Raw genomic sequence first — 17696 nt, 5'->3', positions numbered from 1 at the left:
CTCTTACCCTATGGAAGAGTCATATCAAGACAGATAAGAGACCTGAAATTAGACCATAAACTTTGCAATTACTAGAAAAAAACATAGGATCAACTCTCCAGTGTATATGCACTGGTAGAGATGTCTTCAGTAGGTCCTACTTCTTAAAGGTTCCACCACCTTGTTCATTGCCTCACAGGTTGCCAAGCATCTAATGCCTGAACCTAATAAGGAACAAGCCTTCCAAACTATAGTATGAGATTAACTTGATCAAAATCTAAAGGCAGCAAGTATCCTAAAGGGAGAAAATAGGACCACTTAATTACTTCTTTCACATATTGTTTAGTTTGTCCTCAGGTGTTATCCTGTTTTAAAATACCTGAAACATTTTGAAAGTTTCTTCATATCTAATTGTTTATATAGCCCAAGAGCCAGGCGTGGTGGCGCACACTTGTAATCCCAGCATTTGGAAGGCTGAAACAGGAGGACCGTGGTTTGCAGACAGCCTCAGCTACTTGATGAGGCCCTTTGCAACTTGGCAAGACCCTGTTTCAAAATAAAGAATATATAGCCCAAGATTTGAAATAATTTTTCATGGACTTAATTATAATATTTTACTGTATTTGTTATTACTTTGATTTAATACTTAACATTTATTTTAAAACTAACTCCTTAATTTATAGAGAATTACTTATACCTGGAAATTCTAAGGGGAATAAAATACCAAAGATGGAATTTCATCATATAAAAATCTCTCAAAATACTTGAAAAGAAGGCAGGAAAATAAAAAGGGCATATTTTCTTTCTTTCTTTTCTTTTCTTTCTTTTGTATTGAGGGTTGAACCTAAGGCCTTGAACATGCTAGGCAAGAGCTCGAACACTGAGCTACATCTCCAGCCCCTTAATCATTTTATTATCCTCTTTCATAATAAAAACTGTATACAGCTACACAAGTAACATGAAATGTTTTTGTTCCATGTAATTATTAGTTATGTAGCTGAATTTTAATTTTGATTTTGATATAATAAAATCGGAAAAGTAAAATCCAGATCTTAAAAACTGTCTCAAAATACTAAAACTAATTGTTAAATCCATTGTCTCTGCTCATGTTGAAATTATAAAATCTGTATCCTTTAAGTTGAAAAATTGATTTAAAGATTATATGGATCTCATTTAAATGATCTTTTAAGCCTTTCTATATGCATTAGCATATAAAAACACAAAATAATTATATAGATATTTTATGAAGATGGTGAAACTAAATTTTAGTGCATTCTGTCCTACGTGTACTTGCTTTCATTTATTTTGTATATGTCTACTTCACCACTTTTTGAAATTCCCTAAAATAATGCCATTTCTTCAGAGTGCTATGAGGAAACCATGCTCTCAATTGTGTTTTTGGAAAAGGATGTGGGTGGTGTTGGATTCACTTGAGTAGAATTTTAATTAGACCAAGTACATTCACTTTGATTAAAAGAAAGAATACTAATTCCCTTTTAACATGCTGACCATGCTTTATTCTGATAGAGGGCTTCTTTTTAATCTGTTCTTTTTAACTCTCCATCATTTGTCTTTAAGAAACAGTCATGTCACTTTTCTAACTTCTTGAAATTGTTTGATAATTATTATTCTTTATACCCCCAAACTAAAGTATCCTTATTGTGGCATTCCAGGCTATTTTTTAATCTGTACTTGATATCCTTTTCAGTCTAATCCATCAGCCCTTTCTTTGTCCTATACACTCTGGGCAGCTGCCCACACACATTGTCCTAGTGTACCACATTATTCATCATTTTTCAAGCAACTGTTTTTGTACCTTTTGTGCTTCCTTGGATCTATTCAGTTAACTGGGAATATTCTCTTAGCTATTTCTGCCACCCTTTTTCCAAGAACCTCTGGCAGGTGAAATCCTAATTGGTTTTAAAATCTAGTTTAGATGACATTTCTGTGATTGCTTTTTCTTTTCCATTTTACATTTCCCTATATTCCCATATAATTTAAGCCATTTTTCACTGTTTTTATTTAAATTACCTTTATTTCTGATCATCTGCCACTTTTCAGTTCTGTCTTTTGATGACCAGTTTTTCCTCTTATTAAATAAAAAGGACTCTTTGGCCTTAATGTTTCCTCTCCAACTGTAGTTGTCTTGTATCACTACTTTCCTTACACACAATTTGAAAACACTGCCAATTTCTTTACTGTTTCTCTTGAATACATTCCAATTAAAAAAAATTTTTGTGTGTGGGTCCAGCAGTGAAACCCAGGGGCATTTGACCTCCAAGCTACAATCCCTGCCCTGTTTTTTTTATACTTTATTTTGAAACAGGGTCTCACTAAGTTACGGAGGGCCTCACTAAGTAGCTGAGTCTGTTTGTGAACCTCGATCCTCCAGTCTCAGTCTCTCTGAATGCTGGAATCACAACTGTGTACCACCATGCACGGCTTCTTTCCAGTCAATTTTTATTCCAATCACTTTAGCAGACCACCACTTTCAGGGGCAATAATGATCCCATGTTGCTAAGTCCCACAGTCAGTTTTCAAGCCTCATCTTACTTTGTCTGCCATCAGTATTATTCCCAATTTTCCATTCTTTATTGAAACACATTTCTCTCTCTCTCTCTCTCTCTCTCTCTCTCTCTCTCTCTCTCTCTCATCCCTCTCTCTCTCTCTCTCTCTCTCTCTCTCTCTCTCTCTCTCTCTCTCATATTCTAGGGAAATACCTCACCAATATACTCACTTTTTCTCTTTTCTCTATTTTTTTCTTATTTCCTAATTCATCTTCCTCTTTCAAACCTCTGATTTTTAGAATATTTTTTCTTTATCCATACCCTACTATCTGGGTGATTTCATGCTATCTTATCACTTTAAGTGACATTGAAATGCTGATATATACCAACTCTATAATCCAGTTAATGTCATCCTTTTTATTTTAGTTGCCAAGACAGAAATACTGAAGTCATCCTTAATTCTTCCTTTTGTCTCATTACCCAGGGCCCAAACTTCAACAACTGTTTAAGACTTCAACATATATCTAAAATCTTACCACTTCCGATCATCCTCAGGCCATGACACTGATCCAGCCCACCATCATTTCTTAATTAGATTACTGTAATAAACTCCTGTTCATCTCTCTCTGATTCTACTATGCCCGTAGAATCTATTCTTTCTACACAGTTACTGGAGAGCCAGTAATATGCTTAAGTGAGCTGATGCTCACAGTTTTCCAAAGGCTTCTTTTCTCAGAAATACAGCTTAAGATTTTTTTTATTGTGACCAGCAAAGGATTACATGATGTGGCTCCTTACTTTCTCTCTAACCTCATTTCTCCTCTTCTTCCCATTGTTCACACCAGACATATCCTTAAAAGTACTAGAAATGTTTCTACTTCAAGACCTTTCCATATGTTGTATCCAGATATTCACTTCAATAGGTCACTTCTCAAGTCCTGACTCAAAATTATCATCTCTGGTTATAATTATGAAAATCAATTATCATGATTCATTATCCATCAATCACTCCTTTCTAACATATCATATCTGCTTTATATCATGATCCATCAATCACCATCACTCCCTTCTAACATATCATATCTGCTTTCTTTTCTCCATCACCATCTTTTTTCCAGCTCATATTACTATCTAGTCAGTGTTTTGTTTATTTGTATTGTTGATTATCTCTCAATTCAATTAATTTTTGGATTTTTTGTGTGTTTTGTTCATTAGAAGTGATAGAACCAAGTTAACCTGACTCCAGAGTATTTTAATTTTTTACCTTTTTGTGGTACTGGAGCATTCTACCTCTGAGCTACACCCCAGCCCTCTTTATTTATTTACTGTTGTTTGTTTGTTTGTTTGTTTGTTTATTAGGGGTAGTGGGGGCGGAACCCTTCTACCTCTGGGCTACACTCCCAGACCTATTTATATATTTTATTTGGAAACAGTCTCTTAAGCCAGCGAGCCTGGCTTGGAACCTGCACGATCCTCCTGTCTCTGCCTCCCAAGTACAGGGATTACAAGTGTGCCCCACCAAGCCAGGCCTGTGGTTGTTTTTAAACAAGGTCTCACTAGGTTGCTGAGAGTTTTGGTGCAATCCCCTTGACTCCAACTTCCAACTACTAGATTACAGGTGTGCACCACCATTCCCAGCTAGGCACAAGAATAGTTTAGAAAAGTTGATAATAGATGGTAAATCAGATTTCAGTTATTCTGTAACACTTTTTCCAGATTGTTGTCCTAAGGAGCAATAATAATGTAAAAATACTCAGAAAGAAAAAAAAACTTCTCAATGAAGTGAATTTTAAATTTTACTTTAAAAAGTGGTTTTATGTAATAATCACCTCTTTAAGATACCCAGAGCATTTTTATATTTTAAAAGTTCATTAATTTGGCAAGAGACAGTAGAGGATCACCATTAGCAGCGTAAACTCTGGAGCTCTAGTTTTGTTTGTTTGTTTGTTTGTTTACAGTACTAGGGATGGAAACCAGGGGTGTTCTATTTCTGAGCTATACTCCCACCCTTATTTTATTCCTTATTTTGAAACAGAATCTCACTAAGTTGCAGAGGGCCTCACAAGTTGCTAAGGCTGTCCATTACCTGCAGTCTTGTCTCAACCCCTCCCAAATACGAGGTTTACAAGCATGCACCACTATATCCAATGAGTGATTATTATTAAAATAAACACATTCATTTTTGTTGAAACCAATGTTTACAAATAAACCTTTCTTCTAAGTTGTATACAATAATTAATATTTGTAACACTAAGTGTTTTCTAGAGCACACTCTGAAAAACATGGAAAAATCATGAAAATAATTGTTCTGACTCTTCCAAGGATTTACTTTAGAATTTAAGTCATTATTGGCCTATCATATCCAAAAGAAATGACAATAGCAAAATAAAGTTCTTATGACTCTTTTTTTGATAGTCAGATACTATGGGGCATTCCTATGAAATAGGAAATTTCTTAAATGTTAATGTTTTGTGTTAGTAAATATAGCAAATCCAAGCAAGCTTTAAGTCCTGGGAATACAGTACAAATGAAGTCAGTGACTGGTCTTTGCTTCCTTTTATATCATGTCTGTTTAATGATAGAATTTTCTGTGTCCATAAGAATCTAAGTATTTTTAAATTTTCTTCACAATTAACCCATTGTAATGGGCTATACATGTGGACAGTATAAATTAATTGCAGATTTTTTACTTTATATTAAACATGTAAAGTAAAAATTAGAATGTAGCTTTTGAGCTGGGCGTGGTGGTGCATGCTTGTAATCCCCGCGCTTGAGAGACTGAGACAGGAGGATCACACAGGTTTGAAGCCAGCCTCTGCTGGCTTAAGAAACCCTGTTTTCAAATAAAAATATAAAATAGGTCTGGGAGTGTAGCCTGGAGGTAGAAGGCCCAGGAGTTCCATCCTCAGTACCACAAAAACAAACAAACAAAAATAAAAATGAATGTAACTTTTGTTCAGGTTGTTGGAAGAGGCCTATATAATCTCTTTTGTAAAGGAATTACTTCATTTCCTTGATGCTTCCGGGAATCTTAGAATAAGGCAACATAGAAATATGAGATACCTCTGCCTTTTTTTCTGGCAGGCTACTGAAGTAGAAAAGCTGTGTAGAGAGCCTTGAAAAACAAAGTCTAGACCAAAGGCACTTTCCCAGGCTAATTAAATTTGTAAAGTAGGTTTAAGAAAGTAAAAAGTCCAGAAACTGATTTCTTTAAAACTTTAAAACTATAGCCAGCAGTATGTCACTTTGAAATTCATATGAAGACACTTACTCTAAATCCCACAGTTAACCTATTTCACTGCATAAGTGGTTACTATATATTTGTACAAAGAGGAAATAAAACCTCTTACTAACAGTTTTTCTTCTGCTTACAGTGATTAGCACCTACTTTCAAACTTCTTACTCTGATTCTTTTGATGTTAATGAAAAAAAATGCGATAATAATTCTAGTAATGATTTTAAAAATAAAAATAATAGTTACAATAATAGTTCACATCATGTCTCTATTCTAAGGACCATGCATGTGTTATCTAATTTAGTCCTCCCAGTGACTCCACAGAATAAGTGCTATTGGTATCTCAGTTTTATATACAGAGAACTATTAAGATGATAGCACCAGTCTAAGAATGTGGAAGCCACATTTTGTCTACAGTGCTACATTTTTTTTGTCTTGAGTATTCCATAAGACAGCAATGAATAATATAAAATAATCAGAATCACTGGTTCCTGGAAAAGAATTAGTTACTTTTCTCTTTGGATTTAAAAAGAAGTAAAAGCATAAAAGTCTTTTTAAGGTGAAGTACAGAAAGTTAATATTAAAAGACATCTTTTTCTGACTGTATAGCTAATTGGGTTTCTTTGATAGATAGGGTATACCTATCTGTTATATCATACCTGATATATATAAGATACATAACTAGAATCTAGAAATTACATAAAAAGACCATAAAAAGACAATCTCTTTATACTAAGAACCTATACCTATTCAAATGACTATTAATTCAAAGCAATAATAAAATAAATAAATGGAAGGATGATCTGGGCTATGAAAATTCAATACAAGTAAAGATTATTATTAGTCAGTTTACCAAAAATAATCTGTAACTAGTAATAAGTGGAACTGAGGTAACTTTCTTCAAATGGAGCTAAAGGAATATGAGATATAATTCAAAGGAAGAATTGATAGAATGTAATGTCTAATTAATCATACAGATTGATACTAATTCTGCGAAGAGTAAATGAAGCCTTTATTCATTGTTTTGATGACTTGTAGGTAGTGGGAGTTTTTATACTCTTGATTTTTACATTATGCCTAAGTTGCAACCCAGACTGTAAAATGTGATAGTATATTTAAATTGAAAACCATTTTATAATAATTCATTTAAGCTATAATGAAAATCTGCAAGGCATAAAATGGCATCAAGTTAGACTCAACTCAGCACACCATGGTTGATCAGTGGCTAGCACTGCAGAAGTTCTCATGTCTGCTGAATTATTGCTACCATTAGCAGGTATTGCAATGAAATGTGTGCTATAATGTTAAACCAGTAAAACTAAAATATATTTTGTAGTACAATGGAAACTTTTGAAACATCTATTAGTTCCTTTTTAAAATAAGGCTTTTAAGCACTTTTAAGTGTAAAACTTCTTTCTCATAGTATTGTCTTCGTAATATTTTCTCCTACTGTTATATATCCTAAGAATTCTCAGAAACATATACTTTATGTCACTGGAAAATGTTCACAAAAGTATCAGTACATTTTGATCACATTTGGATCTTGTGCCATATACCCAGAAGATATTTTAAAATATTTTATGTATTAATTTAAAACCAACTGTAATTTAAATTGGAAAAATTTAAAACTTAATCCTTTTTTTTTTTTTGCAGTGATCATCATGTTGGTAAAATATATTCCAAATGTTCTTCCTTTCTGGATTATGTCAGAAAGTCTCTACAAAAGCTTGAATTAGATGAATCCAAGGTCAGTGTATAATTACTTACTATTTTACACCAGAAAATACCAGAAGAACTTCTATAGGTTAATGAATTGAGATGATACAGAACAATTGGCCTTTAACTTTTTTCCATTTATAAAAAGCCTAAATTATATTGAAACCAAGCCTCTGTTATCTTTATTCTTGTTTATCTTTTCTCTTACTATAGTAAGATTTGAGTTACAAATATACCAATTCACTAATCAAATTAAGGTGAAAAGGCAAGACAACAGTATAGATATTAAATATAACATGGGAGAAAATTATTTTAATTTTAAGTGAAATTATCTATAACCTTAATAATTAATTAAAATATTAAATCTGGACCAATTATCTATTTAGTTACTGATTATTTTGTTAGATAGAGAAACTGTACTGGTACTAATCAGTTCTCCCACCTATAAAATTCAGAGAACATCAAGAAGGACAAATACTAACCAACTATACCTAGGCAGATAAAAATTACCAGAAAATCAAAGTTAAGGAAAAAAATCCTTACTCTAGATAAGTTCTTGCTCAAAAAAAAAAGAATCATGTTAAACATCAAAGCAAACAAAACATTCCCAGACGATTCATCATTCCAAACTTATATGCTTTGTTGTTGTTCTACAGGTCAAGAATAAAAAGCCACATTATAGAAAGTTGAGAAAAGTTATAGATGGAGAATAGGCTTGAGAATTAAACCCTAGTTTATTGTATCTCTTTTTAAGCTTCTTTTTTTCCTTCTTCCCTATTAACCTCACATCAGACCATTTTGTGCAGCTGGCAAAGCTATCTAGCCTTTCACTATTCAAGGTATAGTATGAAAACCAGCAGCCTCCACAGCATCTGGGAGAAATATGGATCTTGGGTGTCGCCCTAGACCTATTTATTAAATTAGATTCTACATTTTAACCAAATCCCAGCTGATTTATAGGCACACTAGAGTTCAAAAGGACTGTTCTATACTAGGCAAATCTCTTTTCAACACATGCAAGGAATTTATTTGCCTCCATTAGATGCCACACTTTTATGTCTTCATTAAGGACTCCAAAATCAAATTCCTCACAGAAAGTTCTTACGTGATAGGGAAATAAATTTCTTGCTCTCAAAAACTAACATTGCAGTTAAGAAGAAAGGGAATCCCTGTTAATTTGCTTCCTGTTAAAAGCCAAGTTGATAAGTTTGATATTTAAAAGTGAATTTATTTAAAGTACAGTGGTTTTTTTTTTTTTTTTTTACAGTGATAATAGTTCATTTCCATAGGGATACATTATCAGACCTGGTTAAAAATGTTTACGGATAGGCTCAAAAAAAAAAAGAAAGAAAGATTTTGTTATTTGGCTATTTGCTTGAATTCAATAAATACTTGCTCATGTTTTCTTGTTAAAACCAAGAGGGATAAATGCAGTGTGGTGTTCTGAATAGGATTCAAGAACTGGAAAAGAACACTAGGTAAAAATTTTAAAATTAAGGAAATAAAACAGTATGAGGAAAAACTAATGTTTATTGAACTGTACTGTGCTAAATGTATATATATATCTCTTTGAATACTGAGGATGATCTTATAAAATAAGTGATAATCTCATTTTATACTGGAAGGCTAAGATGCAAATTAAATGGATTTTCTTAGGCCAAAATCTAGGAAATTGAGGAGGAAGAATTTCAATCTAGTTTATCTAACTTCGTAGCCCATTTTTCTTTTTATCATACTTAACATGCTTGTTGGGCATTTTTCCAAAACTAGCAACCATCAGGAAATAAGCCTAACGTTAAGAATAAAGAGAAAATTCATACTTGCTAACAGACAACATATAAGTACTTTTAGAGCAGATTGAAGAATTGAAATTTGAAATCAAAGCAGACAGAATTTAAGAAATGATGAGGTTTAATGAAGAGGTGGAGAAAAATGCTTTGATTCAGGATTTTTGCTCTTGAAATTTTTGCAGACAGGATGAAGTAGGTCAAGTGTATGAAATATGTTGGTAATAAGACATATACTATCTAACACATAGGCTGTAATAGCATAAAAATAAATTGTCAATAAATTACAGTGAAGCGAAATGGACTCAGATGGCTGAGCATATTGCTCATTTACTGTCTCCATTCCAGAGTCTTTTTAAGATTAAATAGTTCCTTGACCCTGACTCACAGCCTAGTAAGTAGGGCCCTACTACACAACTAACTTGTACTACTTCCTTTTTCTAGAGTCTAGGAGTTGGGCAGCAGGGATCAGTGGATTTAATATCTAATATCCCCATCTGCCATTTGTTTTACACTTTCAACTTGTTTTTCTATATGTTCTGATCTAAGTTCTAGTCTGATCTACACTAGGCAATGCCTCAATTCTGATGCTTTCTTTTATCTCCAGGGAGTTGCCTCTTCCTAGGCTTTTACTAGTTTTAACACTCAATAATTCCATTATAAAAGAGACCATGAGCTAGGCGTGGTGGTGCACGCTTGTAATCCCCGCACTTGGGAGGCAGAGACAGAAGGATTGCGTAGGTTCGAAGCCAGGCTCACTGGCTTAAGAGACCCTGTTTCCAAATAAAAAGATATAAAAATAGGTATGGGAATGTAGCCCAGAGAAGGATTCCATCCCCAATACCACAAAATAATAATAATAATAATAATAATAATAATAATAATAATAATAATAACATGAATAAATATGTATCATGAGTAAATATATATCCCTAGGAGTGATATTGGGATTAAAATTTTCTTATAATCTCTTTGATCTTATCTGATGACATGGGGTTTCAAACATTTGATTTAAAACTTTGATGAAAGAATGGAATAATATCTTAAGCCTGAATGTTTGTACTAAACCATATAATATTTTAGGGGGGTACTGGAGATTGTACCCATGGATATTCTACCCTTGAGCTATACTCCTAGATATACTCCTAGCCCTTTTTTATTTTGAAACAGTCTCACTAAGTTACCATGTACTGGTCTCATACCTGTTATCCTCCTGTCTCAGCCTCCCAAATACTAGGATTAGAGGCAACCAATGAATTGTATTTTTGTATTGACTGAATTTGTGGTGTAAGAAGAAGGTATTTGTTTTGCTTGTGCACAAAAATTTATTTGTGGTGTCTCTGTTGAAGGTATACTTGTACTTTTTTGCATCAAACATAACCTCTTATGCATAATCTACAATGTCCAACTTTTGTTCATTTAAAGTAAAAAAACAATATATTTTTAAGTAAAAGATTAAAAATACTGTTTTCAACTTTTCTCTCCTGAATCACTTTAACATAAAATGAGAAACAAGCTGGTTATGGTGGTGCACGCTTTAAATCCCAGCATTCGGGAGGCTGAGACCACAGGTTCGAGGACAGACTCAGCTACTTAATGAAGCCCTTCACAACTCAATGAGACCCTGTTTCAAAAATAAATAAAAAGACTAAAAAATAGGGGTTGGGAATGTAGCTCGAGGTACAATAACCCTGGTTTCATCCCCAGTACTGCAAAAAAAAATTTTTTTTTAAATTAGAAACAAACACAAACCCTTTCTTTGATAAAATTAAAGGGCATTTTAAATCTCAAACCACATGTATTACAATGAATGCATATAAAAGAAGGGTGTAGAAAGAATCTAGGAGGAAAATTCAGGGTTATAGATCTCAGAACCAAGAGAACATAGTTCTCTGTTAGAGGCATCTCCTGAGAAAGGAAACCAACAATGCCTACTTAGAACAAAGGCAGCTGATGGCCAGGACAATTCTTCCTAGTTTGGCCCAAACAGAATACAAAGAATCTAAGAAATCAGATTGCAAAAAACACGTTTGTAGGATGTAAGATGGTAAAATTAGAAGTTCTAAATTGTCCAATAGCTGACCTCAGGTTGGTAGGGGAAAAAATTATAAAAGTTTTAATTCAAATACAAAATTGCATGATTTAAGAATTTTTGCTGCCTTGAAGTGCTGGCCTGGATTCAGTCTAGTTCATTCTACCTCAGAAGATTGGTGCAAGCCGGGCGTGGTGGGATTACACACTTGTAATCCCAGAATTTGAGAGGCTGAGACAGGAGGATCCAGGTTCATGGCCAGCTTCAGATACTTAGTGAGGCCCTCCACAACTTGGTGAGACCCTGTTTCAAAATAAAGAATAAAATATAAGACTGGTGGTATAGCGCGAAGGTAGAATGCCCCTGGGTTCCATCCTCAGTACCGGAAAAAAAAAAAAAAAAAAGATTGGTGCAGAAAGTACTCATTTAATTAAAAAAGTAATGAAACTTTTTAAAAGGTGAAAGGTTCATAATTTGTATGATTTGTATACCAAGGGGGAAATCTTTTTGGAAGGGTAAACAAAAAATTTGATGAGACAAAGCCTTGCTTCTCGCGGTTACCTTTCTGTGCTTATCAAATTCAAAAGTATTTTAGTGCAATAAGAAAATCAGTCGGGCAGGGCATTGGTGCATGCCTATAATCCAAGTACTTGGGAGGCTGAGACAGGAGGAACAAGGCCAGCTCAGCAACTTACAAGATCCTGTTTCAAAATGAAAAGGTTGTAGCCTGGAGGTAGAATGCCCCTAGACCTGTTTCAAAATAATAACAGGACACAGGAGTATCATGGTTTGTGGCCAGCCTCAGCTACTTTATTGAGGCCCTTTGTAACTCAGTGAGACCCCAGTACCAAAAACATAAAGAAAAATAATAACTTGGACATTTGCAAGAAAACTTGATAAATTCTTTCAAATTTTTGACTTTTTATTGTCTTTAATTTGTTTCAGTGCAATTTAAAAGCTGTTTTTTTTTTTTTGTTTTGGGGTTTTTTTTGTTACTTTCCTTTGTTAAGCCATTTACAAAGGCATTCAACTTACAGGAACAACTTTCTCTTTTGCATTCATATGATATTGTTTATATAATGCTTATTTATATTTTATTATTATAGTAATATAATTGACATAGAAACAGTTTAGTAACTATAAAATGCAACTGGTGGGTGGCAGAAACATGTATGTGAACTATAAAGAGACCCCTTAAGTATAAGAGTTCAACATAGTATTAATATGCTTTTTAAATAAAAATGGAAAGTAATGTTTATTGATGGATTAGTTAAATGGATATTAAATAATATTACTTTAGAGCCAGGCATGGTGGTGCATGCTTGTAATCCCCGTACTTGGGAGGCTGAGACAGAAGGATCTCAGGTTCTAAGCTGGCCTCAGCAGCTTAGTGAGGCTCTCAGCAACTTAGCAAGACTTTGTTTCCAAATAAAATATAAAATAGGTCTGGAGGTGTAGCATGGAGGTAGAAGGACCCTGAGTTCCATTCACAGTACCACAAAAAAAAGAATATTACTTTAAATATGAACATAGGCTGGACATGGTGGCATACGCTTTTAATCCCAGCATTTGGGAGGCTGAGAAAGGAGGATCACAGCTCGTGGACAACCTCAGCTATTTAGTGGGGCCCTTTGCAATTCAGTGAGACCCTGTTTCAAAAATAAAGAATAAAAAAAAAATAGGGCTTGGAGTATAACTCCAATGTAGAATGCTCATAGGTTCCATATACAGTACCAGAAAAAAATAAACAAGGAAAAAATGAACATGGGCCACTATGATGTTCCTGTTGCTTCTGAATATTTCTCTAAGGACATAGTTTTAGGTGTTTTAAATTTTTTATTACAAAAATTTTTATCAAATTATTTTGTTTCCAAGCATACTAATAACTGAAAGTTAAATAATATTAATATATTAGTAATTTTACTTACAATATGCTGAATAACCTAAATCAGTGCCAAAGATTTAAATAAAAGAATTTAGCCGGGCATGGTGGTACATGCTTGTAATCTCAGCATTTGGGAGGCTGACACAGGAGGATCACAATTTGTGGCCAGCCTCAACTACTTTATTGAGGCCTTTGCAATTTGGTGAGACCCTGTTTCAAAATAAAGATTAAAAAATAGGGCTAGGGGTGTAGCTAGGAGGTAGAATACCCCTGGGTTCCAGCCCCAGTACTGAAAAAAAAAAAAAAATTAATTACATTGACTTGTTTCATGAATATCCCTAGGGGGAGCTCTTCAGACACCTAAGTTTGTTTTAAATTGACATCATATTTATTTTGTCATATTTATTTTAGCTTAGGATATGTTTGATAAATTTCAGCTATTTTACTATTATTGATTATTGATATTGTTACGGATTTTATCTTGCAGCTGCCAGAAAAAATTATAATGGACTACTATGAGAAATATAAACCTAGAATGAATGAACTGGAAGCTTTCAATATGGTAAATATTAGATTTAAACATATTAAATTGGATATATTGCTCAACTTGAAAACCATGCGATTAAATTTTATTATGGGGCCAACCAATCTGTGTTGTTTTTCCCTTTCTAGATGTTTTGGATCATTTCCTATTTCAGAACTATATTAGGTGTCAGTAATGTAATAAAGAGAACACATGGTAGATTTTTTCTCGAAGTATATTATAAATGCATGGAAAGAAGTTTCAAAGTCCTTTGAACACATATTGGTCTCAATAAAGTTATTTCACAAGCATTCCTTTTAATCAATTTCATTCTTAGTACCCCTTTAAAAGCATTTTATCACATATGCTTGCTTGTTGGATTCTACCTCAAAGTTACTTTAAGGACATTCTTTTTCTGTTATTATTAAAGAAAAACTTTTGATCTCTGTGGTATTTCTTTTCTGATGATGCATAATAGGTGTTGGATATTTGGCCTATGTTAATTTATGTAGATATAATTTCTGTAGCTTTTTTTCTTAAACATAAATATTAAGAAATTTGCGTGTGTGTGTGTGTGTGTGTGTGTGTGTGTGTGTGTGTGTGTGTGTTACTGGTGGTGGAACCCAGGGGCTTTTCTACCTCCGGGCTATTCTCCCATACCTATTTTATACTTTATTTGGAAACAGGGTCTCACTAAGTTGCTGAGAGCCTCACTAAGTAGATTAGGCTGGCTTCGAACCTGCGTGATCCTCCTGCCTCAGCCTCCCAAGCACTGGGATTACAAGAGTGCCCCACTATGCCTGGCTTACTTGGTTTGTTTTTTTTGTTGTTGTTGTTTAAGTACCACTACCTTCTCTTATTTTTTCTTTTAGTTAAAAGTTATTCTGGCTCCTTGTATAGAGACATTGATTCTTTTGGATCGACTTTGCTACCTTAAAGAGCAGGTAAACAATGTTATTTTAAGTGCATAGCAAAATTTTATTAAATATAGTAATATGGATCTACTCATAACTAGGATAAAAGTATGTTATATAAACTAGTAAGATAATATTTCTCATTACATTTTCATAGATTAAATATTCATTCCATCTCCTTGGTAATATATAAACATATGTACAGCAGATGTCTTCAGAAGAACTATTAAAATAAAGTATACATTCTTTTAATTGCATGGTAATTACTGTACATAGGCAGTGAACATAAGCCACCATATATGAACAATTGTTTAGCCAAAATTAATAAAGGCCAGACATAATAGATATTACATAAACATTTTATTTAGTAAAAATTTGCTAATAATTCACTTTTGGATATAGATGTACATTCTGCAGTATAGAAACTTTATCAATAATGATTATTTCTGTTTTTTCAAAACCTTAATTATTGTATGCATATTGAATGGCAAAAATATTGTTTTTTGAGTGATCTTTAAGGAAAATATATTTTTCAGATTCTAATAAGCTGTGGTCATACATTATTGTGAACTGTTTAAACCCATTCAGGAACTTGGCCTAATGTTTCCACTATAAACCCTTTATTTTAATAATTTTATTTTATCATATGGAGAGCTTTACTTTTTCTTTCTAACAAACTTCTTGGAACAATTGGATTTCAATAAATGGGTCTTTGTTCTAATTTGTATTTTTGTGGAGAAAAGCAGTTTTGAAGTGATGTGCTTTTCTAAGCAGCCACCTAACACAAATCACTTTAATGACTTGGTTACCAAGTTGATAGGTGACAGAACTAGTCCCTGATTTCACAGATACTTACTTCCCTTTTCAAAACAATTTCCATTGACCTAAGTACAATAGTTAGGCAAAATAGTATATACAAAGATTAGTTGAGATTCTAATGAAATGATAGAAAATGTATAATTATTATTGTTTAATCAGTTTAATATCTTATAAAAATAATGTTTCTTACAAAATATAAAATGTATAAAATATAAAAGAAAAGTAACTATAATCCTATGTTTCAACAATAACTGTTAAATTTGTTATATTTTCTAATCATCATCTTAAACATATGGGTTTTGCATGTATATATGCACATATGCATAATTTATACCTTAATTAGAACTGGAACAAAATTACAAATGTCATTTTATATGTAATTTGTTTCACTTATGTACTAGCTATACTGTACAGGGTGAATAATAATTCATCATAAAATAGTTTAAATAATACCCATTTTATATTGATCATGTCCAATTTTTTACAATCACAACAAAGAATAAAAGAATATCTTGTAATTTAATCTCCACATACAGTTTTATTTCCTAGGCATAATTTCTTGAAAGTGAAATTGTAAATGTTAGTTTTTTCAACAAATAACATTATTTTATATAGTTTTTATGTAGTTTTTATTAAAATATGTAGTCTAGTTCATCTCTCATCTGTTTTGTTCAACAAGTGGTTGTATATCTAAATTACTTATCAATTTGCAGGAAGATATTGCATGGTCTGCACTGGTGAAGTTGTTTGATCCTGTGAAATCTCCCAGATGTTATGCTGTTATTGCTCTGAAGAAGCAGCAGTGATTTCAGTTGAAGCAAATGATTAGTTGTATTTACATGTGGGACTTGTTGCTAAGATTGATTTTCTAAACATATATATCCTGCCATGTAAATAACTTCAAAGATATTGCTATATATTTTCAACAAAAATAAAATAATGGCTAAAAACAGAAGGTCATAATCCATTTTTCCATTGTCAAAGAATATAATAAAAGATCTTGTGAAATATTAATATCAAATTTTATATTTTATAATAAATATTATAAATAATTTAGTATATATTCTGTATATAACTCTATGATATCAATAGGGCATTGTAATTGAGTCTTAATTCATGTTCAATATTTGAGACCCATGATATCTGCTATGTATCACCTTTTTTTTTTTTTTTTTTTTTTTGCGGGTGTGGGGATGGAACCCAGGGGCATTCGACCTCCGAGCTATACCCTCTGCCCTATTTTTTATTCTTTATTTTGAAACTGAGTCTCACTGAGTTGCGGAGGGCCTCACTAAGTAGCTGAGGCTGTCCACGAACCGCGATCCTCCGGTCTCAGCCTCCTGAATGCTGGGATTACAAGCGTGCGCCACCACGCCTGGCTTATGTATCACAGTTTGACTTTTGCTTAAAAAAGATGAAAGGTGCAAGTGTAGATATAGTCAAATGCTGAGGATTATTTTCATTCTTCCCATGCTTTGGAAGTGCTTCTTATGTTTCCAGGAAGGAAAAGTCCACATTTGAAGAAAAGAAATACTCAGGAACCAGGCCAGTTATAAAAAGTGCCTAATATAAAGCATATTTTTATAGTGTTTTAGTCTAAATTACACAGGTAATATTCTCTTCCCTTAAATGAATGTATATAAGTGAAATATTTATTTAAGGACTTTTAGAGCTATTTATCTTACTAAAATAAAGAATGGGTTAGCACTCAAAGGAATTGTCTTGCATTCTGTAAACAGCCAATCTAAGTAATGCAAGATTAAGTGGGAAAAGACTAGCACCTCACACAGTGGAACAAATTCCTTGCAGTAGCAGAAAACTTGAGGTTTCTAATGTTCACAGAAGAGACAGAGATGGACAATTGAGATAAGTTTTCTTGATGCTCAGCTAGAAAGCCTAAGACTCTTTGGAGCATTATTACATTTTATATGAGTGAAATAATTGTTTTGCTTTGGATTATAATGAGTTTACATGTGTATGTGAATGCAAGTATTGTGTACAGCTAGTACTATACTGTGAAACTACGCCATTTTAATCTTCTATATTCTGCAAAACTTCAAATTTATCTAGAAGTAGGAAGTAGATTTTAAGGAATCTCCATGTACTCATCATAAATTTTAACAGTTACCATTATCTTACCAATCTTGCTTTATTTATGCATACATAAATGTACACACACCTATACACTTGCCCAGACCTATTTTATTGTAGAATTTAAAGCAATCCCAGGAATAAATCTATTAGTATATACTTCTAACAGCTAGGGATTTTTTTGTTTTGTTTTATTTTACTATAGTAG

At 33.0% G+C, this 17696-nt stretch overlaps 1 protein-coding gene across 1 annotated transcript in view; it reads left to right on the top strand.

Annotated features, from left to right (window-relative positions):
* Positions 1 to 16203, top strand: part of METTL25 (methyltransferase like 25) — a gene marked incomplete at its 3' end in the record, with an annotated part of 75930 nt that extends 59727 nt beyond the window's left edge. Inside the window, exons 9-12 of the mRNA XM_080705495.1 lie at positions 7375 to 7468; positions 13629 to 13703; positions 14537 to 14608; positions 16111 to 16203. Of these exons, the coding sequence (XP_080561621.1) occupies positions 7375 to 7468; positions 13629 to 13703; positions 14537 to 14608; positions 16111 to 16203 (334 nt within the window). The remainder of the gene's footprint in view (positions 1 to 7374; positions 7469 to 13628; positions 13704 to 14536; positions 14609 to 16110) is intronic.
* Positions 16204 to 17696: the final 1493 nt, after the last annotated feature.

The sequence above is a fragment of the Muscardinus avellanarius genome, assembly GCF_963383645.1.
Source record: "Muscardinus avellanarius genome assembly, chromosome: 11".
Lineage (NCBI taxonomy): Eukaryota > Metazoa > Chordata > Mammalia > Rodentia > Gliridae > Muscardinus > Muscardinus avellanarius.
This window is presented reverse-complemented; position numbering and strand designations above follow the sequence as displayed.